This window comes from Peromyscus eremicus, chromosome 14 (assembly GCF_949786415.1).
Source record: "Peromyscus eremicus chromosome 14, PerEre_H2_v1, whole genome shotgun sequence".
Classification (NCBI taxonomy): domain Eukaryota; kingdom Metazoa; phylum Chordata; class Mammalia; order Rodentia; family Cricetidae; genus Peromyscus; species Peromyscus eremicus.
This window is the reverse complement of record NC_081430.1, coordinates 6,716,204-6,742,292: the sequence shown is the minus strand read 5'-3', so window position 1 is coordinate 6,742,292 and position 26,089 is coordinate 6,716,204. Positions and strand designations below refer to the sequence as shown.

At 44.9% G+C, this 26,089-nt stretch overlaps 1 protein-coding gene across 1 annotated transcript in view; it reads right to left on the bottom strand.

Moving 5' to 3' along the window:
- Ankmy2 (ankyrin repeat and MYND domain containing 2) overlaps positions 1-26,089 on the bottom strand; it is a 40,507-nt gene that overhangs the window by 1,809 nt on the left and 12,609 nt on the right. Inside the window, exons 3-10 of the mRNA XM_059279856.1 lie at positions 25,856-26,043; positions 25,662-25,762; positions 21,957-22,055; positions 10,974-11,134; positions 5,547-5,761; positions 4,743-4,878; positions 1,726-1,854; positions 490-619 (exon numbers count right to left, since the gene is read on the bottom strand). Of these exons, the coding sequence (XP_059135839.1) occupies positions 490-619; positions 1,726-1,854; positions 4,743-4,878; positions 5,547-5,761; positions 10,974-11,134; positions 21,957-22,055; positions 25,662-25,762; positions 25,856-26,043 (1,159 nt within the window). The remainder of the gene's footprint in view (positions 1-489; positions 620-1,725; positions 1,855-4,742; positions 4,879-5,546; positions 5,762-10,973; positions 11,135-21,956; positions 22,056-25,661; positions 25,763-25,855; positions 26,044-26,089) is intronic.

The window sequence follows — 26,089 nt, the reverse complement described above, 5'->3', positions numbered from 1 at the left end:
AAGCAAGTCACAGTTACAGAGGAAAAGCAGTCACTTATGAGAAGATGGGAAAATGTGTAACTCATTACTCTCATGCTTACAGAGTGGAGTGTACACATCAGATCTACAATTTGGTCTCAAATTTACAAATAAACTTTAATTTCATTCATAATATCGAACTGTAATTAAAGTGTAAAGGCTTCTAATTTTAAAGTATTCTGGTAGCCGTCGGGTGACATTCAAGGTCTATTCAATGACCTTAAAATCCTCCATGAATGACCCACGAGGACACCCACCACTCCAGAGTAGTTACCATTCTCATCAGAACGGTATGTGTCTGGTTGCCAGTGACATCTCAGCTGACTGTGTTCTGTGCAGTGTCCTCAAGCTGGGTACCCCCAAGGCTCTCCTGTTCTAAAGGTGACACAGTTCCTCTGTATACAGGGTCGGTGTCATGGAGCCTGCCCTTCCCTCGAAAAGGAACAGCACAAACAGTGGCTGTGTACATACGCTTTTCCTCCTGGCTCTTATGTTTGGCGGCTTCAGACTGCTGCTTCTCATAAACATCTTTCAGACTCTTACACATCTTCTTATGTGCGAACCAGTGTGTTTTCTGGCAGGTCTGATCACAATATATTACCTGAAATCAATTACAAACTTGTTTTCATTTTAAGATTTACAATAGCATGGTTTCCCAACAAACATTAAACCAAGCACTATTCTATAAAAATGCTGTTTTCCATACTTAAAAAAAAACCAAAACTATTATATGATATGTGATTGTATATAATATAGCTATGTGTTGGTCCAAGGGGCCACAAAAGGTTTGGTATCTGGAGTATTAAGAATCTGTGACCCCAGCATTTGGGAGGTAGAGGCAGGAGGATCAGGAATTCAAGGGTGGTCTTAAGAGAAAACAAAACTGAAAAACTCCAAAGAATCCTTTTGCATTTCTGGTTGCCGACCCGTTCTAGCACAGCCCTGGGGACATGCTCAGGTGCCGAACTGCTCCTGCTAAAGGCAGCCCGCCACAGATGTGAAGTGTGACCATGGACTTAGACATTGCTTTTACTGGGCTTTCCCATGAGCAATAGTTTGCACACCCTGAGCCAGCCCTATTTCACCCGGGAGGAAACAGGCTTTAGGAAGTAACCTAAGCAGGAAAAGCTGGAGAAGCAGATGACCGTGGCAGATGCTAATGTCTCAAAAGAAGTTGAAGAATTTCAACCTTGAAATCAACAGGTTAATTAATATTACCTGCGCGATTTAGTGAGTGTACCAGACACGTACATGTGTACTGGGTGAGAAGAACATAAGCAGATATGTACGTTACAGAGATAACTCTAGAAAACGGGAAAGTGGAGTTCTTACGGATCGTCAGTTGTTGGCAGTTAGAAAGGCATTAGTTTAAACGGAAGAGATGATACAAGACTGAGAAGCCAACCTGAAATGTCCCAGTCTGGGTTTGCTATCCACACCAGCCCATGTCCCGGTGCTCTCTGATCTTTCTATTTTCTCTCTTCCATCCTTTCATCTCTTTTTTCTATGTGGTTCTAAACACAGAAACTGAGGCACACAGGAAGTTCTTTCTGAGCTACTGTTTAAGATTAATTTGCTATGTTCACTTATTAGAATTTATTATAAAACTCATTCCAATTACTACACTTATGTGATGATAAGACTCAGTTGTCAGCCTGGAGCCATCTTACCTACACATCAATGGATTTGGAAGAATCTCACTCTTACCATTTTGCAAACCGAGCATCTTTTACTTGCTCCTTTTTCTCCACAGGTGGTGCAAAACTCAACATCCACAAAACCCACTTGTCCAGTGATGGCTTGGGTGAGCACCGAGAACGCAGTGGGATCAGACCCCTAGGGGGGTGAAGAGGAGAGAATACCCACTGAAACCCCAAGGAAGAGCACAGAGGTATCAACACATGGCGTTGACTAGAAACAGTAGCAAGGCCCTCTGAATGTGAGGGAAAGTTGCGTGGCTTCATGTGTTTGTGGGTCCCCTGGCAATGGGACCAGGACTTACCCCGGGTACACAAACTGGCTTTTTAGAGCCCATTCCCTATGGTGCGATGCCTTACTCAGCCTTGATGCAAAGGGAGGGCCTAGGTCTGGCCCCAACATGGTATAACAGCCTGTGTTGACTACCCAAGGGAGGCCTTACTCTCTATGAGGGGGGATGGGGGTGGGATGAGGGGAGGTGGGGGGAGCGGGAGAAGAGGAGGGAGGGGGGACGGGTTGGTATGTAAAAGGAAAGAAAATCTTTTTTTTTTTTTTTTTTAATATATATGCATAAATATACACCCATGCAGCGGGGACCCAGGCATCAGAACTGGCAGGAGCAGCAGTGGCTGTCATGGCCGCCAGCCTGAGATCCTCACAGGACAGGAACCAGTCAGTGTCACTTTAGAGGTGTAAGGACTTGTAGCACCACAAAACCCACACATGGGGTTAGCTGGGGAGCCCAACAGTACGTTTTCAAAAAATAGTTTAGGGGACTTGCTTCTCGAACAGGGGAGCACACGAAGTCTCTGTGCATGCCAGGCAGGTGCTCCATCACTGAGTGACAGCCTCTGTATTCCTTTTACTTTTTATTTTGAGGTAAGATCCTATGAAGCTACCTAGCTTGCTTGTGAAGCCACTCAATTGCCCAGGCAGGCCTTGAACTTATAACTCTCCTGGCCTAAACCCAAGCAGCTAAAATGACAGGCTTGGCCTGTTAGGTCTAGCTTAGAATATACAATTCTTAAAGGACAAAAATCCTTGAAAGAGATCTTTCTAAATGACATTAAATACTGTCTTGACTTTATTATTAACCTTTCCTGACAAAGTAAATCACCAGAAAAAAACATTAAACATTATGCTTTAGAAGATGTAATTACTCTCTTGTGGGGCTAAGATGTTGACATGCCCTGACTCTAAAAAGAAAATTTTTTTTAATTTATTTGTATTGTGTGAGTATGTCCAAGGCTGCACATGTGGAGGTCAGAGGACAAACGTGGAAGTCAGTCTGTCTTTCACAGACCACACATCACCGGCTTCTCACTACCTCCACGCATGACAGACATGGGCCAGTTTCCTAGAAGTTAAAACACAAATTTTACCTTATCTACCCATGTGGGTCTCTGTGATTAAAATCAAGTTTTCAGGCCCGGAGGCAAGTGCCTTTACCTGCTGAGCCTTCTTGCTGGCCCCATAAACAAAAAAATGACTCTTTTTTTTTTAAAAAATCATTTTAGTATGTGCATTTGTGTGTGTGTGCATGTGCTGGCACATGCCTGCCCTGGCATACATGTGGAAGTCAGGGACAACTGGTACTTTCGTCCAACCACTGGATTCAAGGACTAAACTCAGGTTACCAGCTTACGCCCTCTGAGGCATCGAGGTTTTATCTGAACACTGGGATTGCCGGGCTTGCTGTTCTGATTTCTCTCGTGGAGGTGCAACATCAGTCTCCACTCAGCAGTGCTAGTCGCTTCTCGGACATGACTGTCCAAACTTCTCACCAACAGAGAGTAATTTAGTGTGCAGCAGCGGTGTGTAAATAAGTCACAACTTTTATCCACTGGACACACGTGCAGCTCAGACTGCGTGGAGAGCATCTTCCCCTCAGGGGTAGACCTTTTGTTCTTCCTGCCTGCTGGAGATAGGAATGTGTCCCGCAGGAAGTGTCTAATGCCTTGCAGGTCTGTACACACAAACATGCATACGTGAGCTATATGGGTGAGGGGTATGGGGCAGAAAGACAGGCGAGTGGGGCATTCCTTAGTCCATTCCCGAGCCATCCTGCAGCCCTGGTCTGCTAGCATTGGTTATTTGAGTGTATGTGAAGAAGTAAATCTGTGCTGATTTGACTGTTGGCTGGAGCTTGCTATGGTCATCCACAGCAATTCATCTTCAAAATTTGCTACATAATCTTCTAAAAGCCCAAATGGCAAACAGCCAACTGTGTTAAAAAGGAAGAGCGTTTCTATGTGAAAGGCCCAGGAGCGTGTAAACCAATGACTGCCCACGTTTAACCGCCATGCCAGGACTGCCTGGAACCCCCTTCTGTCTTGATTTACTACACCAAGGATGATAACACAACCCACAGTAGGGACAGAGAAGTGAACCAAACTCCCAGAGGGACAGAGGAAGCCACGTGGCAGGGACTACATCGGGCTTAAGGCTAATACAGCATTTGGTTGAAATGCTTGGGAAAGCGTGGCTCAGCATGGCTAAAGTGAACAGAAAACTAGTCAAAACCAGGACAGCATGAAGTGTCTTCTGAAACAGCACTTCCATGCGTGACAAAAGACGGTAAGTGATTTAAGACAAGAGCAGAATGTACTTCCCACGGCTGGGATATGCAGGTTGCTGTTGTTGTTAATTACAGAACATTCCTAATTAGAGGCACTAAAGTTGCACAGAAGAATCAGGGGCGCTTTGAGATGATTGTCTGGAACCACAGCCAGCCTTGTGCTGGCTCATCCAGCCGTGGTCTGTGGCCTAGTAATTCTTAGAGCACACGTGTGTGTCTCTATCTCCAGTAGACAGGTACGCAACCAGTACAGCATTCACAGAGGTGTAAAATCTTTCTCTTATAACTACCTACTTCCCTATACAGAGAGATACTGCCAACTTATTTCCAGTTTTGCTCCTAAAAGTGTCCTGAAAGAATAAGAAGAGTCAGAACTTGTCCTCAGGCTCACGGCATGGTGCGGTGGCCGGGTCGCACTGGACAGTGAACACAGGGAAAAGAGCCTTACGATTTCCACTGGAGCGATGCTTCGCACCAGCTGCTGGAGGAGTGTGGCTTCACAGTACGGGAACTTCCTGATGCTCTCTCTGATGATCTTTTCCTGATACACCGGGAAGCCATCAGACGCTCTGCCCTTCAACAAGCTGAAAGACACAGTTTAAACAGTTTCGGGTTAAAATTGTCAGTGTCTCCTCAAATCTCACACGGAGGGACTCAACCTAGATTGTTATTCAGACTGAATAGCAGACCTGACTGTGCTTCCAAGATCTGATTGTCACAAGCAAAGGTGACACCTGCCTGAAAGGGCTGAGCACTGTTCTTACGCTGGCCAGCTACCTATGACCTAGTCAGCTGTCCGTAGGAAGAATGAAAACTCTCAATGAGCCGCACCCTCGTGACTCAGTTCCTTTTTCTCAGTAAAGCTGCATTTGAGTTAGTTCCCTGCAGTCAGAGGGCAAAGGTCACACTCAGCCCTGCCAAGTGTGGTAACAGACACAGCAAGTGCCAGTATAGCAGCCCACATCACAACACACTCCATCTCACCACTTGGGCCATTTTCTTGCTGTGTGGTCTTTCGCATGTCACTTACTCCCTGTGAGTGGTTCCTCAAGAGTAAACCAGTAATAACAACAACGAAATTACCAAAACTCTTATCTGCATCCAATATTGTCCTTTGTTTCTGGGAGACTAAACATGACTCCAACAGCATCTGCTGATGCTAAAGTGTTAGTTTTTTTTTTACATGAGTCACCAGGCTTCGGAGAAGAAGACATGTTGAGCGTATTTTTGCATGACAGGGTAGAGGCAGTACCTTTTGATCAGGGTCTCCAGTTTATTCTCTCCTTCTTTGAGGAAGGTAATGCACTTCTGAAAGATGCAGCTGATATAGTGCATTTTCATAGCCAGCACCTCGTTCATGTCTCTTTGTTTCATGCACTTCTCACAGATCAAATCCATCACCTTGTAGCACCTCCCAAGAGCCGCTGCTTCCGCCAGCAGAGGGTTCTCATTCACAAGCATCACAATCTGGAAGAAATGCCACCGAACACTAAAATCCCACAAAAGATGTCTCCATGTACAGAGAGGCAGTCTGCACAGCTGAGGCCGAGACCGCCCAGGGTCTTCTCGGAATCACACACGGTACGGCACAATTCAAATCAGGAGGCACGTTGCTACTACTGTACGTTGTAAAGCAAATCCGGTATTGGGAAATCTCCTGACACTACAGGTAAAATGTGGTCTGTCTCTGCGCATGCTGGGGTGCTAGCATGCCTGCCAGAGAGCACAGTGCAGCTCTGTCTCTGAAAAGTGCTTCATAAATGCTCTCAGTGCACCTGCAAACCGTTCATTACACACAGCACAGCATCGCAGGAGTCAACGTCCTCTAGTTAACATTACTAAACTCAATAACCCCACAGGAAAACTACAACTCTTCCCACTCCCTTCCCCTTCCTTTTCCCTTCTCTCTTCCTCCTCCCCTTCTTTCCTTTTGGATTGTGAGACAGGTTCCATGCATCCCAGACTAGCCTTGAACGTTCCTGATCCTCCTGCCTCCACAGCCCAAGTGCTGGGGTTATGAATGTGCACTGCCATGCCCAGTTTGTGAGGCGCTGGGCTTCCTGAATACTAAGCAAGTTTTCTTTGGAGCCTGTCCTGGATCTCGATCTGTAGACCAGGCTGGGCTTGAATTCACAGAGATCCACCTGGCTCTGCCTCCTGAGTGCTAGGATTAAAGGCGTGGGGAGCCACCACCACCCAGTTTGAATTCTTATTAATTACAAGAAAATAAGATCTCCACAGAAAGAAATCTAGAAATAATATTAACTATATTTCTTTCTGGAAATTTTCCTTAAGATGAGTCCAACCATCCTCAATAATGCAATTGTGTGAAAATGGAAACCAGAAATAGCTTTGAAAGGGAGAACAGCAGAAAGTTATCCAATGTTACACATTATGGGTCCTGCATTTCCTATTTATATACTAATTAAGCTCAAATTTAATGTAATCAGAAGTGCTTTTATGAGCTTTGCTACAGGGCATATTCCTTGGATTCAGTCTGCAGGAGACCACCTAGAGGTCCTGATGGCCTAACAGGAATGACAATGTGTGTGATGTGGCCAGGGTGTGTGCAGCAGTTAGTGCTTGCTAACCTATGTGTTTCTGCTCAACCCCTGTGCCTGGGAGGAGACTCCGTGGATTACATTCTCTTCAGACACGAAGAAAAATCATCTGTGAACTGACATAATACCCATGTCCAGCTTTCCTGAAAATCTAACATAGATTTAAAGTCAATGAGAAATTACCTTTGACACTACTCTACTTATATATAACCAAATATTTTCTTAAGATCTAGCACATTATAATAAATTATCAGACTTCAAGAAGTAAGTAAAACTGAATCCTTATTAGTAAATTTGCTGATTATTCTCTCTACCAAAACAAATATTAAAAATTAATTTGTAGGGGCTGGAGAGACGGATGTAAGAACACTGGCTACTCTTCCAGAAGATCCATGGTGGATCTCAGGACCCACATGGCAGCCCCAAATCAGCCAGAATTGCAGTTTCAGAAGTTCAGATGCACTCCTCTGGTTCCCACAGGTACCAAGTACATATTTGGTGCACTTACATACATGCAGGCTTGCAGCTAAGAACACTCACTGCTCTTGTAGAGGACCCAGGTTAGGTTCCCAGGACCCACATGGCAGCACACAATCAGCTCTAACTCCTGTTCCAGAGATCTGATCCTTCTACTCACTTCCCAGGGCTTTCCACACAAGTGGTGCATGAACATACCCTCAGGTACACATGTATACACATAAAATAAATATTTTTTAAAAACTAATTTGTAGAAAAAATAATCTATGATGTACAGAACTTATTAGCTACCTATTTATACTTCTGCTAATTATGATCATTTAAAACTTTTCAATATTTTATATATGGTATAAATAATCAGGAGTACAGACTTATAAGCAAAATTCTTTTTTATAAATCTAAAATAGTCTATATTAATGGCTTTTTTAAAATTGAGACACTAGGCTTTATGTATTTTATAAAGCAGAACTAAGATTGATGAGGACTCTGATCGATAGCTACAGAATTACTGACATGTACATGCTGAAGGAACATTCACATTAGCCTCCTTCGTCTCCACAGTATTATGAAAAGGAATCAAGGGAATCCTAATTATGCGCTACCAAGAAAAGTAGTATATTCCTGTCAGCATAAAATCAAGGTGAGTCTTCTTTCTCCATGGATGCCTCGCAAAGAGCATGCTCCTGCAGTGGCATTTTTAATTCTTTTCACTTTGCCCCCATTTTTTTAAATTGGTGCATCAACAATCTTGGGCTTGAAAACCCCCTGAACAATGGACTGCCACGTAAGCACCTGCCGGCTCTTCCCTCAGAGGCCCCCACAACGCTACTGTGATTTTTCCCGGGATTTTGTCTTTCTCTTGGATAACCACTATTGTCTGGGCACCAGCACAACTCCCCGAGTCCCTTCTAAAAACAAACACATTGCTCCAGCAGCCATGTAACCTAGGTGCAAATGCAGCCATTGTAGACACAAAGGCAATGAAAAGGTGAGCTGGGGGGAGGTCTGTGCTTTTTTAAAACGCTTCCGCTTCAGACGGGTTTCTCTCCTCCTTTGTACTCTCTGAAGACGCATGCCAGCTCGAAGCTGGGTGAAGCAGTACAGTAGGGCCACTCAACAAAGCAAGGGGCGGCGTCTGTACCCAAGGTACAGAGAGGCAGAGGTCCAGGTGGATGGACTGCCTATCCCTACGGAGAGCAAGGCTGGGTCTCCAGAAAGGACCACGGTGCCAAGGCTCTTTAGAGACTCAACCACGTCGGCCACCTCTGGTCATACGCCTTTCTATCGGCTGCAGAAGGAGGTGCATGCTCTAATTCACCCATAATGGATGTATTTGTAAAGATACTGGAAATAGGACAATTTCAAGACATTTAGCAGAAATAGTGGGAGCCGTGCAAATGTCAGAAATGATTCCAGAACCTCCCTGCAATCTGAAGGCAAAAAAACAGATATGAAAGTCAGAGAGAGAGAAGGGAATGGGTGTGAAAGAGAGAGAAGGGAATGGGTGTGAGAGTCAGAGAGAAGGGGAATGGGTGTGAGAGTCAGAGAGAGAAGGGAATGGGTGTGAGAGTCAGAGAGAGACAGGGAATGGGTGTGAGAGTCAGAGAGAGAAAGGGAATGGGTGTGAGAGTCAGAGAGAGAGAAGGGAATGGGTGTGAGAGTCAGAGAGAGAAAGGGAATGGGTGTGAGAGTCAGAAGGGAATGGGTGTGAGAGTCAGAGAGAGAAGGGGATGGGTGTGAGAGAGAAGGGAATGGGTGTGAGAGTCAGAGAGAGAGAAGGGAATGGGTGTGAGAGAGAAGGGAATGGGTGTGAGAGAGAAGGGAATGGGTGTGAGAGAGAAGGGAATGGGTGTGAGAGAGAAGGGAATGGGTGTGAGAGAGAAGGGAATGGGTGTGAGAGAGAAGGGAATGGGTGTGAGAGAGAAGGGAATGGGTGTGAGAGAGAAGGGAATGGGTGTGAGAGAGAAGGGAATGGGTGTGAGAGAGAAGGGAATGGGTGTGAGAGAGAAGGGAATGGGTGTGAGAGAGAAGGGAATGGGTGTGAGAGAGAAGGGAATGGGTGTGAGAGTCAGAGAGAGAAGGGAATGTGCTGTGGGATGGTCTGTATGTCAAATGTGTTGCTGATTGGTCAATAAATAAATCACTGATTGGCCATTGGCCAGGCAGGAAGTATAGGCGGGACTAACAGAGAGGAGAATTGAGAGAACAGGAAGCTGGGTGAGGTAGACACTGCCAGCCGCCACCATGACAAGCCGCATGTGAAGATCCCGGTAAGCCACGAGCCATGTGGCAAGGTATAGATTTATAGAAATGGATTAATTTAAGCTGTAAGAACAGTTAGCAAGAAGTCTGCCATGGACATACAGTTTGTAACCAATATAAGTCTCTGTGTTTACTTGGTCGGGTCTGAGCGGCTGTGGGACTGGCGGGTGTCAGAGATTTGTCCTGACCGTGGGCCAGGCAGGAAAACTCTAGCTACAGGAATGGGTGTGAGAGTCAGTAAGAACGCAGGGGACTTCACTCCAAAGCAGAATAGGCTGTGATGACCTGAGTTATACAGAAATACCTACATTCTCTGCATGAAACCTGGTCCCCCCAGCCCACTGAAAAGGCCCTTCTGAGACTCCTGGGGGTTCTCAAGGACAGCTGCACTGCCCAGGAGAGAGCAGAGGAGTTTACAGGTAAACTCTAATCCTCATCTTCCTCAGATTTCTAATGTAGCTTCTGTTGTTGAAACAAAACAAACACACACACACAAACAAAGCCGGGCGGTGGTGGCGCCTATCTTTAATCCCAGCACTCGGGAGCCAGAGGCAGGCAGATTTCTTGAGTTTGAGGCCAGCCTGGTCTGCAGAATTTCAGAACAGCCAAGGCTACACAGAGAAACCCTGTCTTGAAAAACAAACAAAAAAAGGACTAAAGATGGAGAAGACGGCAGGAAAAGTAGCTCAGAGTGGCTCTTGGAACTCACATTGAACAATGTGAACAACTCACATTGCCTAAGCTGACAATCTGTTGGACTCCACTGACAGCGTTACCAAAGGCATCACATATCCACTTGCAACGAAAACGTGCTTATGTTTAGTGGAATTGTTACACTTCTGAGTATTCTCACAAGGATAAGTATTACTGTACAAGTCAACGGTGGTGTGCCACTTAGATCTACGTTACCAGGCCTCACACCAGGCCTGCCACACTCAGCCTGGGCTAAGGGCACAGCACAGTTTCCTCTGCAGAACTTCCCTCATTCAAGGGAGCCCCCTCATTTCTCCTGTCTGGCAGGGTGTTCTTTCCCTCTGGGGACAGGCCCAGGCCAATGACATACTAAAGGACACTAACGACTCCCACTCCCTCAGGGCTGGAGCCAGGCTGTCTGCAGCAATGCCTGGGGATAAGGTCAAGTTAAGTGAGGCTAACACTTCCCTTCCTGGCCTTTTGCCCTGCCTCTCCTGGTTTCCCTCCCCAGCTCCTGGCGCTCAGTGAGGGCACTCCTGCCATGACTCAAGCAGACCTGGGAGGTCCCTGCAAACCCCTCATCTACAGGACTCCGCCTGAGACAGTTAGGACCCCATGGCATGAGAACACTTTAGACACTGAAGCAACCCTGATCTGGAGAGCAGATACTACAGACGCCAGGCTACCTTGACGGGGTGGAGGTTCGTTGTGGTGATGATTTTGTGCAGTGGTCCTGCCAACTTTGGGGGCAGTTTCGGCTCTTTATCCAACCCCTGGGGTTTAGTGTAATAATCCAGCCTCTCCCGAGGGAAGAAATTGTTGATTATAGCCACACAATCATGCTGACCTTTAAATAGAAAAACAGAAAAGCTGTTAGTTTATCATTAAACACCGGAGTCTGGGCTCTTTCAATGACGTGATGTTGCTTTGGGAGTAAACATGTACAATGTTTTTACTCTTTGAGAAAAGAGTAGAGAAGGAAAGGAAAATACTTTAGAGAACATTTTTAAGCATCTTAAAGTAGAGAGATAGACTACCAAAAACAAAGTATTCAACTTAAGAACCCTAAAATTATTTTATAAAAACTGACTATGATTAACTATCTCTTCTGAAACCTTAACACCAATGATACGTTTCCCCCAAGACATACAGATACATATACATACAATTTAAATATATTCTATGCAAAGTATCTGTTATAATCACTAATATTATCAAGTAATCCCCGACCCCCCAGAATTGAAGAAAATCTTAGCCTCTTTATAAACTGAAGTATAGAAAGCTTTTGCTCCCACAGGCTTGGAATCAACACTACAGCCCCTCACAGGTTGCTAAGCCACAACCATGAGCTATTGGGTTAAACAGAAGTGTGATGTTTCCCCAGGAAAGCTGCTGAGCTGACACTGCTCCTGCGGTCCTCTACCCACAGCTCCCTCTCCAGAACCTCTCTGGAGCCAGGAAGTGGCCACTCTGGGCAAGCAGGTAGAACGGAAGGGTAGGGCACATTCCAGAGCACCCGGCTCTGGGCCCTGCCGGGGTCTCTGGAGGGACAGCCTTTCTCTCCTCTCTGCCTGTCGAGGGCTAAGGGATCAGAGACAGCCAGTCTTGAAGAGAGTGGTCAACCCCAGTTTGCCTGCCTGGATCCTGTCCGTGCCTCCAGGGTCCTGGGAGTGCCTGTGGTCCTGCCAACCAGGACCGCGGGCGCACTGCCCTGCTGGCCATCAGGCCGACATGTGCACTAGCAGGTGCTCTACCCGTTACTCAGCATTCCTGAGAAACTGAGGAGAAGGATGATCCCTGCCTGGGGTAGGTGGCTGTAGACCTTGGCCGCACAGACACTGCAGCCCTTTGTGCCCCTGGCCCCCAAGCCTGCAGGCTTTCTTTACCTGGATGCCTAGGAAACGCTAGGTGAAAAACAGCGACTGGGCAGCGTCCCTCCGAGACACCAACACAGCCGCAGATCTCAAACAACCACCGAAGAGTCTGGAAGAGTAACCAGGGGCTTCCGAGAGCCGCAGGGAAGCTCCAATTTTAAAAACAAATAAGCAAATTCAAAGAGAGAATCCTACTTGCTTCTGTGAACTAAATTTGTAGCAGCAAATCACTCGAGAGAAACTACAAAGGGAGGGATGGGAGAGCTCACAATGCGCAGGAAATCTAACCCTGGAAAGAGTAGAGAGTGAAAACAGAAGGAAACATAAAAACGTAAGTGACGGAAGAAAATATCCCTGATTTGAAAACGGAACTCAGTACCAACAGCAGTGCCATTTTGTGTGTATGTTTCTATTAAATGCCATGCCGGCCATGCCGTTCTGTTTTTGGAGGGAAGGGAGAAGTGGAGTCCCCCCTCTTCTCCTTGATTTTCCCTCCTTGATGTCTTCTTTCTGCCTACTAGAGATTTCTATTCCTATCTAGAGAAGTCAACCACATATTAGAAATCTGAAATCAGCCAAGGCGCTATGCTTAGAAAATGGTATCTACTTCCAGAATCTTCCAGGAGAAAATCGGCATTCAACTGAGCCAGTCTCCTCATCCAGCTGGTTATACACATCATGGCATCCAAGCCAACCCAGGTGTCTCTGTGTGAGCTGACAGCGGCACATGAGGAAATGGAGGCAGCTGCACCAGTTCTTTACATGGACCTCCATCAAGCAGGCTCTCATGACGAAGACCATGTTCAAATGTCTCAGCAAGAGAATCAAACCAGACACAAACGGTCAAAGGAAAGTAACTGCGATTTCCAGCAGTCCCTGAAGTGTTAGCTTCCATGACTGGTTTAGAGTCACCTAAGAGACACCTCTGGGTGTGTTGTGAGGGTTTCCAGGGAGGTTTAAATGAAGACCTGGACCACTCTCTTGGTCCCATGGACAGGAGTCCCAGAGTAAATAAAAAAGAGAGACAGGATGCCGAGTCCCAGAACCCATCGCTTTTCTGACTGCAGGCACACTGTGACTGCTATCCCCACTTCTACCGCCATACATCCCCATCACGAGAAACTGTGTCTCCTCAAATCACGAGCCACAATACACGCCCCCACACACTTCCATAAATTGCTTTGGTACTTTGTCATAGGAAGAAGAACAGTGACTAATACAGCCAGCCCCTAACTGGGCAGTCAGAAAAGACAGTTGGCAACTGTATATAACTGTATATATCATACATAAAATATCTGCTACCTAACAATGACCCTGTCAGAAAACAAGCTGAACCTAAATCATTTGCTAATAATTTATTAGACTGACATGTGTGTACAGTTTATCTTTATAAATGTAATTTACTTGTTTAAAACTCTGTATAAAATGATAAAGAGGTTTTAACTATTTTGGTTTAAGAATTCTGATTAGATACAACTGAGAAGTATTATCACTAAGAAGAAATACTGTGGAGGGGGGATACAATTGTTACGGATCGAGCTGAAATGTCTTCCACAGGCTCATGTGTTTAAACACTTGATCCTCAGCTCGGGGCCCTGCTTGGGGAGGCTGTGGAACTTCTAGGACAGAGGGTCCCAGGGGTGCGCCTTGGGGTTCTGTCCCGGTCCTGTTCCAACCTGCCATCTGCTTCCTGGTTGGCACCACATAACAAGCGGCTGCTTGCCCTCCTGCGGCCACAGTGCAGAGCCCGCCTTTTGCCACGCTTCCCCACCAGGGTGTACTCTAGTCCCTGAAATGCAAAGTTCCAGCCCAGCAGTTTGCTACGATGATATGTGGGTCTTCTCAACAGCAAGACCCACTGACAAGTCTGAGTAAATTTTTTACACAAGGTCAAACTTCCCTCAAATCAGAAAAGTTTAGAATGGAAACTAAACTGAATTCTCATTTGTAGCACTAGAATTTAGAAAGCTGTAGCATGACTTTGACGTGAACAGAGAGAAAGGAACTGCGAAATAAGTGTCAGGGAACAAACAAACAAAAAAGTACATTCCAGAACGATCATTTAGCTGTGGTGGGTTTCGGGATACACAATCTACATAACTCATCTGAGAAATCCTGCAACAAAAACCTGAATGAAAACGGGATCTCAGAAGCCAGCAGAGAGAGGGACAGAGAGGGCCCTGGGAGGGCGGACCCGAGTGGGGGAGAGTGACTGCCAACCATCACATCAAGAGGACTGTTAAAAGGGGTGACATCCTACCGAGGGTGCTCTAGAGCAATGGGCGCGACAAAGACTAGACCGTTCCAGGAGGTTCCCAGCGAGGAGCTGCGGGCCCAGAGACAAGGCAGCAGTCCAGAGGGCGAGCATCAAGGCCCGGAGGCGGGACAAGCCAAACACAGAGAGCAGAGCAGTGAGGTGGGGCTGCTAACCGGGCAAGCAGTGCCCTGTGCACAGAGGGCAGAGTGTGACTGGGAATGGTGTCACTTTCACCAGGACAGTCACATTGAAGACACACACACACACACAAGCACGCACACACACAAATCACCAAATAAAATAAGGAGCAAAGACGAGAGAGAACGGGAATGGAACCCGGTGCATATCGTAAAGACCTGCTAAAAAGAGAGGGGCTATTATTTGGAATTAGAAATGAGAGATTACCTTTGCGTTTATGTTACATTATTTAAACAAAATCCTGTAGTACCTGCCTGTAATTCCAACTGGGAGGTGAAGGCAGGGGAATCAAAAGTTCCAGACCATTCTTAGCTACACATCGATTTTAAAGTCAGCCTAAACTATATGAGACCCTGCCTCAAAAAACAAACACACAAACAAAGTGGATCTGAGAAAGAAAACGACTAAAAGAAAGAAATAACTAGTTATTGACAAAGGAAACAGACAAGAGGAATCAGGAGAAGGCCCAGTGGGTACAAGTGCTTGTCACACATGGAGCTGGAATTGGATCCCCAGAAATTACATGAAAACTTGGCTTGCCATGAAAGTCATTGTGATCCCAGGAGATTAATAAAAAATGTAAAACTTACTATTCCTCTGTTTCGTCCATAATAAGCTAAAAGTGGCAGATATAGGAGTGAGGTAAGAATTCCCATAATATGGACATTAGCTGCAAAGTACTTCTTGATAAGCTTTTTGAAAAATGGCTGATATGGTAGTCAGGTGTGGTGGGCTGAAACAGGAAGATTGTAATTAGAAGACAGTCTAGTGGTCAATTAAAAACATAAATTCTGTAAGTACAAGAACCATTCCTTTTGGGTGTGGTGATGCACCCCTTTAATCCCAACACTTGAGAGGCAGAAAGAACTGGATCTCTGAGTTCAGTTCAGCCCTGAAGGAGGCTCACGACTGTCCGTAACCCCAGCTCCAGATCTGCTGCCACCTTCTGATGAGGCATGCACATGATGCATGCACATGATGCATGCACATGATGCATGCACATGATGCATGCACATGATGCAGACAAAACACACATATTAATATACACATTAACAGAAAAAAGCAACAATCTAAAGAACATTTGGGAGAACATTGCTGTAACTCATGGTAAAGACAACTTCTAAAGGACAAAAGTCTCAGAAGCAATAAAAAAAAAGGCTGTTTAAAGATAACTTTTCTATAGCAAAGCTCTTTAAAATCAAAAGGCAAAAATGAGACTGGCATACAATTTTCAAATCACATCTGGTAGAGAAAGAGTTGACAGCTTATAATACACACGAAGGTGTTCCAAGTAATAAGAAAAAGACAACTTCCCCATCATAAAAGGAAAGGCGGGGGCAAAGGTCTGTAAATGCAAATGCTTGGGAAGCAGAGAATGTAGTGCCCGTCTCAACCATACAGCAAGTTCAAGGACAGCCTGGGCTAGATGAGACCCTATTGGAAGAGAAGAGGGAAGAGGAGGAAGAAGAAGGGAGGGGAGAGGGGGACAGTAGAGGGCGGAGGAGGAGAGGAGAGGAGAGCAGAGCAGAGGAGAGGAGAGGAGAGCAGAGGAGAGGAGAGGGGAGGGGAGGAGAGCAGTCCACAGAAGAAGATGGAAATGCGCACCAGTGCGGTTTAACTTCACCAGTCTCGAGGGGAGGCAGGTGACATAGCATCCTTACACCTATCACGTCAGCAGAAGCAGAAGAACGGTAATTTCCTGCAGACGATATTCAGATGAATTGCTGTGTCCTTTTGGAAAACAATTTAGACTTAACATAATAATTAAAACTATATATCTTTTTCTTAGCAAGTTTCACTTCTGATAACATCTTACAGACATGACTAACAGCGAAGTGGATTGTTCTAATTAAGTAGATGAAAGATATCAAATCAGCCAACAGGGAAAGCTCAATGGAATCTGTGCCACGGAATGTTACATAGCTGTTAAAATGACTCACTAGTACCCCAAGGTGAAAGAGATGACTATGACATACTAATACATATGGAAAAGAAGTCACAAATAAGATTTCTTGTGTAGGTTGATCACAGTTTGAAAGTGACAGAAGCCATATGTGGATACACCAACATACATGCCACTGGACCAAGAACAGAAAGAAGAGAATTACATTTTTTTTTTTTTTTGGTTTTTCGAGACAGGGTTTCTCTGTGTAGCTTTGCGCCTTTTCCTGGAACTCACTTGGTAGCCCAGGCTGGCCTCGAACTCACAGAGATCCGCCTGGCTCTGCCTCCCGAATGCTGGGATTAAAGGCGTGCGCCACCACCACCCGGCGAGAATTACTTTTTAAAGGGCTAATTATCCCCTGCCTGCTAGTGTCTTTGTACTCTGCACACTACCAAAGGGGAAACATGAACGCCAGACCAGCCGCAAACCCTCTGATCTACGGTGCTGTCCTGCCTGCAAGGTATGTCGGGCAATGGTGGACACAGCTTGCGGGAATACCCAACCAATATCTGATGTGACTTAAGCCCACTCCAGGAGATGGAACTCAGACCAGCACTGCTTAGGTGACCACGAACCTGAGACTAGATAGCCCAGAGACCTAGGGCAAAACCAAATAGTACTGTTCTACTAAAAGAATACAGTAATGACTCCTGGTGACATTCTGGTATAGTCATAGATCAGTTCCTTGCTCAGCCAATGTCAGAGAAACTTCCTCCTCCAAAAGATAGGAACAAATACAGAGACCCACAGACAGATAAAATGCAGAGTGAGAGACCTTGGAACACTCAGGCTAAAAGGGCAAGTCTCCATCAAATCCTTCCTCTCAGGGCTCAGGAAACCCTACAGAAGAGGAGATGGAGAGAGTGAATGGAGGACACGAGGGCCCCTAAATCGATATGCTGGATGAGCATACGATCTCACAAAAACGGAGACAGCACACACGGAGCCTGCACAGGTAAGTGCAAGATGGAGTCCCGGCGCTGAACGAAGTGGACACCTGCTCCATCCCTAACTCAGAAGCCATCTCCAACTGATAACCACCTGCCAATGACACATTCGTTTTCTCCATGGGAATCTCACTGGGAAAACAAACTCCTCTAAGGATAGGGTGCATGCCCAGCAGGACACGGCCCATGCCACACAAAATGCACTCAATGGCATCTTTGCAAGTTCTTTCTCTCGGAATGTAAGATCAGGCCTTTTTTTTTTTAATTTGTGTATATTTTTCTCTATTTTTACCCTACAAGTCCTCTGCACGCGCGCACACACACACACACACACACACACACACACACACACACACACACACACGCACACATCATGGCTTCCAGTTTAGTGTTTTGATGGGATTCCTGAGTGGGCGAACGAGTGGGCCTCTGTGTCTGTATCTGTTTGTCAGCCTTTTCCCATCTGTTTATTTTGTCCTGTTCCAATGTTAGTTTTTGTTTTTCTTATTATATTATATTTATTATTATTACCCCCAAGAAGCCTGTTTGTTTTCTAATGAGAGAGAAAGGGGGTTGTCCTGGATGGTTTGGTGGGCCAACTAGACACAAGCTAGAGAATCAGAGAGGAAGGAGCCTCAACTGAGGAAATGCCTCCACGAGATCCAGCTCTAAGCATTTTCTTAATTCATGATCAATGGGGAAGGGCTCAGCCCATTCGTTGTGGGTTGGGTCATTCCTGGGCTGCTGGTCCTGGGTTCTATAAAAAAGCAGGCTGAGCAAGCCAGGGGAAGCAGTTCCCTACCATGGCCTCTGCATCAGCTCCTGCCTCCAGGGTCCTGCCCTGTTTGAGTTCCTGTCCTGACTTCCTTCAGTGATGACCAGCAATGCTGAAGTGTAAGTCAAATAAACCCTTCCTCCCCAACTTGCTTTTTGGTTGTGGTGTTTTGTTGCAGCAATGGAAACCCTGACTAAGACAGGGGTGGATCCAGATGGGAGGGGAACTGGGAAGAACTGGGAGAAGTAAAGGGAGGGGAAAGGCTAATCAGGATATATGAAAAAAAATCTATTTTCAATAAAAGGAAAAAAATTTAAAGCCAATTATATAGAAAATATAACTTCAACTGACAAGGTGTGGTATACCTTTCACCTGTGGCATTAGTCTAAATACCTTTAAATGCAGGGAAAATATTACTGTAGTTTTAGAATGAGGAAAATGATACAACTGGAGATAATCGTGTTAAGCTAATTAAGCCAGTCTCATAAAAGTGAATGCTGTATATTTTCTCTCATTTGTGATTTTTAGATTTTATATAGATACAAAAAATCTGCATTTATCTGTCTTATAAATTATGTTTTCTATTGCCTTGCTAAAACACTGTCACCAAGAACAACTTGGGGAGCATAGGGTTTATTTCACTCCCATGTCCACAGAACAGTTCACTGAAAGTAAGTAGGGAGGAGCTCAAACAGGGCAGGAACCTGGAGGAGGAGCCGATGCAGAGGCCATGGGGGAGTGCTGCTTCCTGGCTTGCTCCACATGGCCTGCTCAGCCTGCTTTCCTGGAAGAACCCAGGACCACAGGCTCAGGAATGGCTCCACCCTCAATGGGCTGAGTCTACCCCCAACACTAATTAGGAAAATGCCCTAAAGGTGTGCCTACAGCCAGCCCTTACATAAGAAATTTCTCAGCTAGTGTTCCCTCCTCTCGGATGATTATAGCTTGTGTCACCTTGACGTAAAACGAGTCAGTACAGCATGTCTTAGTCACTGTTCTATTGCTGTGAAGAGACACAATGGCCAAGTCAACTCTTATAAAAAGAAAGCATTTCATTGAGAGCCTTCTTACAGTTTCAGAGCGTTAGTCCATTATCATCATGATGAGTAGTATGATGACAGGCAGGTAGGCATGGTGCTAGAGAAGTAGCTGAGAGCTTTACATCCTGACCCTCAGGCAGCAGGCAGAGACTAACTCTGGGCCTAGTGTGGGCTTTTGAAACCTCAAAGCCCACCCCCAGTGACACATCTCCTCCAACAAGCCCACAGTTCATAATCCTCCCCAAAAGTCCAACTGCAAACCACACATTCAAATATATGAGTCTATGGGGGGGGGGGGGATTCTCATTCAAACCACCACAGAGTATGTGACCAAAAAATGCCTCTTTGTTCAAACAGAGCGGTTCTGTAGACAATTTGTGTTTTCAAGTTCTGGTAATAATGTAATAATGTTAAGGAAAAAACAGCATTGTATGGATGAGAAGGAAGAGTCTCTTCCATTTCCAGTCCTGTGACCTTGGGGAAAACTAACTTCTACTGAGCTGTTTCATTTATTGTGGACACAATAAAAAGCTGTAAGACTAAGACTCCCTTCTTCACTGCACACCAGTCAGAAAACTAAGGCCCACAAAAGTGATGCGATGTTCCCATAATCCCAATGAGCAACAATCTAAACTAAAATGCCCACTCCAGATTTCCTAGTTCAGTGTTCACACCCTCTGTGCGGACACTCTCCACAGTAGCTTAGATGTGAGCTGTGTGTTCACACCCGCTGTGCTGACACCCTCCACAGTAGCTTAGATATGAGCTGTGTGTTCACACCCACTGTGCTGACACCCTCCATGGTAGCTTAGATATGAGCTGTGTGTTCACACCCACTGTGCTGACACCCTCCATGGTAGCTTAGATGTGAGCTGTGTGTTCACACCCACTGTGCAGACATCCTCCACAGTAGCTTAGATGTGATCTGTGTGTTCATACCCACTGTGCTGACACCCTCCATGGTAGCTTAGATGTGAGCTGTGTGTTCACACCCACTGTGCAGACACCCTCCACAGTAGCTTAGATGTGAGCTGTGTGTTCACACCCGCTGTGCAGACACCCTCCATGGTAGCTTAGATGTGAGCTGTGTGTTCACACCCACTGTGCTGACACTCTCCATGGTAGCTTAGATGGGAGCTGTGTGTTCACACCCGCTGTGCAGACACCCTCCATGGTAGCTTAGATGTGAGCTGTGTGTTCACACCCACTGTGCTGACACCCTCCATGGTAGCTTAGATGTGAGCTGTGTGTTCATACCCGCTGTGCTGACACCCTCCATGGTAGCTTAGATGTGAGCTGGGGGAGCAGCCAGAACATCTCTGAGACTTAAGCTACCTCTCTGAAGTTGGCACAAGGCTGTAACTTTCTCAAATGTTCCTGAAATTAAAGTAGAGTATGTGTCATTACAAAGCCAACATAAGTAGACTGCCTGGCTTAATAAATGGAAGCAACTACTAATTTCAAGAAAAAATGACTATAAAATTTAATACAATGTATAGTTAATGTTGCCCATAACTGACTAATTCCTATTGTATCTCAGCTTAAACAGAATTTCTCTCAAAAACCTGTTGGAACAGGGTAGAAAATCCTCCTCTTCAAAGTACGTCCACAGAACTCAAATTCTCTTACAGGACAACCTCACACCACGTTGGTCCACTGCTAGCTGCCTTTCAACACTGTGAAAACACGAGCCACTTAACTTCTGCTTGCTCACCACTGTAACCACGGCATCCACAAAGATACTCAACAGGGTGTGAGCAGTAAGACTTGGCTTAGTTACTGGTCATCACAAGGCCACTCATGGCGATCCCACTAAATCAGCTGTTCCTGACTTTGCTTTTCTATCAATGGGCTCTTAACTGCCAATTTGGAGACCAAAATACCAACGATCAAGTACTCACCCACCCTCCACCCCTTCATTATGTCACTTATCAGGATTCACATGCCAAGGATGAGTGGGCACATAAAATAAAGGTTTGTAGCTGATGGAGATAAATTATTATCAATCACTGCTTTCCAAAAACACCACCATGGCTGCCCGAAGACCATTCAAAGCGGTAAGTAGAACTACTTGTTCAGTTCCACACGTGGAGATCTTAAGCTAGTCATCTCTATTAGTCCTTAAAACAGCCCTGTAACTGTTCTACAGCGAAGAAGCTGAAAGACAAAAATCTTCAAGTACTTTGCTACAAAGTGGTGCAGCCAGAATTTCAACTCAGGTCTGCTGGTTTCACAGGTCATTTCCTAACCAATGGGTCAAACTCCCTCCACTAGAGAAATAAGTCCCTTAGTTCAAAGATTTGAGTGCAATGAAATGTCCCTACTGCTCTCTCTCTCAGAGTGGGAATTCCACGTGGCCATTCATTTTCTCCAGAGAGTCATTAGGGATTTCACTATGTTAGAGTGAACTATCAACATTTTGCCAGGTGTGGTGGCACACGCCTTAAATCCCACACAGCAGACGCAGGCAGATCTCTGAGTTCAAGGCCCGCTTGGTCTACATAGTGAGTTCCAGGACAACTAGAGATAAATACTGAGACCCTGTCTCAAAAAAACAAACTAAATAAATAAAATAAAATATACATAAGAGGAAACCAAGAACAATCCACTGTGACGTTGTAGTAAACACTCACCCACAAAGGCTGCCATTTGAGCGGCTGTTCTTCCCACTGAGTTCACAACGTCCGTCTCGGCGCCTGCCTCCAACATGGCCCACGTGATGTCTTTATTGCCTAGAGTTCCAGGACACAGATCTGTTAATCCTAAGAAATACACAGTTTTGTCTGCTCTCTCTCTCAGGCCTTCTCACTGACTTTTAAGTTTCTATCATGTGGACATTTTCATTTTTCCAAAAATACCAATCATAATTACAAAAATAAAGTACTACAGACCTACTTCGTCAAACTAATTTCCTGGAAAACCAATTTGGTGATGCAAACATGGTACAGAATTGAATACTACTTTTAACAATAAAACAGAGCATGTTTGCTTAACGGTAATGTTTAGTATAAAATCAAAATATACATACAAAATTATCAACAGCAAAGAGGAGGGAGAAGTGAACAGAAGCCCTCTTGAACACCCACTGACTCATTCCTTCTCTCACACCTACAGACTTGGGGTGTGTGTGGCATATATGTGGTTTATATGGTATAAACACTGGGGAGGTGTATATGGTATATATGTGATATAAACATTGGGGAGGTGTATATGGTATATATGTGATATAAACATTGGGGAGGTGTATATGGTATATATGTGGTATGTATGGCATAAACATTGGGGAGGTGTATATGGTATATATGTGGCATGTATGGTATAAACATTGAGGAGGAGGTGTATATGGTATACATGTGGTATGTATGGTATAAACATTGGGGAGATGTATATGGTATATATGAGGTATATATGTATAAACATTGAGGAGGTGTATATGGTATATATATCTATAGTATAGTACATATGACATAAACATTGGGGAGTTATATGAAGTATGTATGTATAAACATTGGGGAGGTGTATATGGTATGCATGAAGCATGTATGTATAAACATTGGGGAGGTGTATATGGTATGCATGAAGCATGTATGTATAAACATTGGGGAGGTGTATATGGTATGCATGAAGTATGTATGTATAAACATTGGGGAGGTGTATATGGTATATATGAGGTATATATGTATAAACATTGGGGAAGTATATATGATATATATGTGGTATGTATGGTATAAACATTGTGGAGGTGTATATGGTATATATGTGGTACATATGGTATAAACATTGGAATCTTTCTGCACATTTCTATGTAAATATCCATAGTTCATTTCCATTATTCAGAATCATTATAGATATTTTGCTAATATTCTCTCCATTGAGTGAGCAGCATTTTTGACTCATTTTTGTAGCTATGACCATGCTTGCCTTTAGGAACACTTCCTGGAAAATGTGGATGAAGATTACATAGGTTTTAAATATATATTGCTAGGTTGCCACCCAGCAAGGATAGATCAAATACATTCCACAAAATGGTGCACAGAAGTTCCCAAGCACTACTACTTTAATCATTGCCAATATAATAAGTGCAAAATGATCATATGTGCTCCAATTATGACCTCTTTGATTAATGCTGAGAGCATTTTATATATTGATCAGCTGGCTCTATTTCTTTTGTTCTCTGTCCAGTTGTCTCTTACAGTATTTGTCTTTCTCTAGTTGATATATAAGAACTCCTTATAGATAGCAATGAGACCATTAAAGATACTCAAAAAATATTTTTCTTCATTTTTATTTGTATTTTAACTCTATCTATAGAATATCTCATTTACAGCAATGTTAAAATTCTATGTAATTAAATCACTGATGTCCCCTTTGTTTATAAAGTTTTATTTGTTATTATTTATTATTTATTTATGTATGTTTGTGCCTGTATGTCTTTACTGTACATGTGTACAGGCACCCATGGAAGCCAAAGGCATTTGATACCCTGAAACTGGAGTTCAGGCAGTTGTGAACCACCTGATGTGGGCACCAGGAACTGAACCTCAGTCCTCTGAAAGAATGGGAGGCATTCTTTTTCTTTTTTTTGAGGGGCAGGAGCTTCAAATGTATTTTAATAAGGTGATACTGCATTACTGCTCCATATCTCAGAAAAATTTCAAGGTATTTGAAATGTGAAGGTATCAGGAACAAATTGGGTATTTGAAATATGAAGGTATCAGGAATAAATCAAACACAGCACACCAATAAAAAATGACAGTGTAACTACAGAAGATAGGAAAGGCTAAGCGCCACTGTTAGACCTTCACACAGCAGCCCTGTGCCCAAGGTTGCTCAGCCGGTCACGAAAAGCAGTGAACAGCAGCCTCACAGACACAAATGGGCATTCCTTCTTGGGTAGTCTACACCCAAGAAAAAGATGGAGGCAAGCCAACACAAGATGTTTTAAAGATATACTAACACCTCTAAGAGAAAATGTCTTCCTTGGGACATGAAAGGGTCTTATATGAGATTTAACAGAACCATGTGTGTTGTAAGCTCTGTGGACATTTTTCTGAATTCTCACCTGGGAGTGAATGAAGGAACTGGACTAGGTCATTGGAGGATGTTTAGGTTTATGATATATATGACAGTGTCTCCGGGATTGAGGGGAATAAAGATGAAAAGTAATTAAAACATGAGAGACAAAGAAAGAAAGAAAGAAAGAAAGAAAGAAAGAAAGAAAGAAAGAAAGAAAGAAAGAAAGAAAGAAAGAAAGAAAGAAAGAGGGAGGGAGGGAGGGAGGGAGGGAGGAAATGATCAAGATTGATGGGGCTCTGAGTCCAGTTTGCTGTGGTTCTCCACACTCTCAACAAGCAACATGCCTTGATTGACAAAGCAATATACTGCAGACTTCGATTCATTATATACCACCCCTCCCTTGCCCTCTGCCTCCAAGCATACTCCCACAAGTAGTAGAGGTGGGAAAGACTTAAGTATCGGTTAGAATCCCTAACACTTTTCCAGAGTGGAATTCTGGCTAGTCCACAAAAGGCCTTTAATGTAAGGGGATCGAGAAACAAGACACTGCAACTTTATGTAGTATGGGCAGCCTTTGTTTGGAGCGAATTCAGCTCCAGGAGCCGGACGGCTGCGTGCAGGAGGAGTTCCACTAATTGCTCCGATTCCTTCCATTGTAGCAGCTTGGCCAGAACATTCAGTTGGTGGTGGGGTCAATCCCAGGGTTCCATTCGGCATCATATTGGCAGGTCCTGGAGGAGCTGGGATACAGCGGGCACAGGAGCAGGGGAACTGGTTCCTCTATTGTTTGTGCCCATGGCATCTCCCATAGCCATTTGGCCCATCCACGTCTCTTGTTCTCTTCATCAGGGGAGGTCCCTTGAATCCTTCCTGCTGTTGCTTCGTTATTTCTTCTCGCTGCCGCATTTCTTTTTCACGGCGTCTGCGCTGCTCCTTCGGCCTGAGCTCTAGCTGCTTTGTTTTTGAACCTCTCGGTTCCGCAGTTCCTCAATTCTCGGAAGCTCTTCTTGAAGCCTCATCAAATCCTGCCTCACAACCTGGTGCTTATGGCATGCTGTCTTCATCTCCAGCTTCTCACGAGCCTCCCTGATGTTGCGGTCCACTGGATCCTGCTGCTGCTTCTCATCTCACTGATGCCTTCCAGTGCATGGCATACTCAAACTCCAAGGACCCAGGCCGTGCAAATCGGGGTGGCTGCTTCCGTTCTGGGTGAAACGGCTGGAGTTTTTATGACCAGCTTCTCTGGAAGCGCCTCTTCATCATGTCCATTGGCTCCCCTGTCACAGTCCGAGGAAATGTGGTTAGCAAAAAGGAGCCTTTACCGCATCTGTCCAGAGTTTCCGAGCAGCCGACTTCCTGAGAACTCATCAATGCCTTTCCCTGAGGGCCTTCCTGGTCATCCACAGTGACCACAGCCCTCCACCTGGCCAAACAGAAAAGGCTTCTTCCAGTGGTTCCTTAGACACGTACTGAGGAAGGCTGTAGACACTCAGTGGGTAAGGGCACACTCGGCTACTTTCCTCCACAGAGAGACAAATTGTCCAGGTTCACTTTGCCAATTTCCACTAGGGGTCGTGTTTCCAAGCGGGTGAAGCCAAAGACTTTGTCCTTATGAATGAAAACTTTTACTGCTTTCCCATAAATCTCAGAAAGTTTTATTTCCTCCTCGGTGATGTCAGAGAAAGATTGCCCACAAAGATATGGCTATACAGGGTGAAGGTCTCTCCTGGTTAGTAGTCAAGCCTTCATT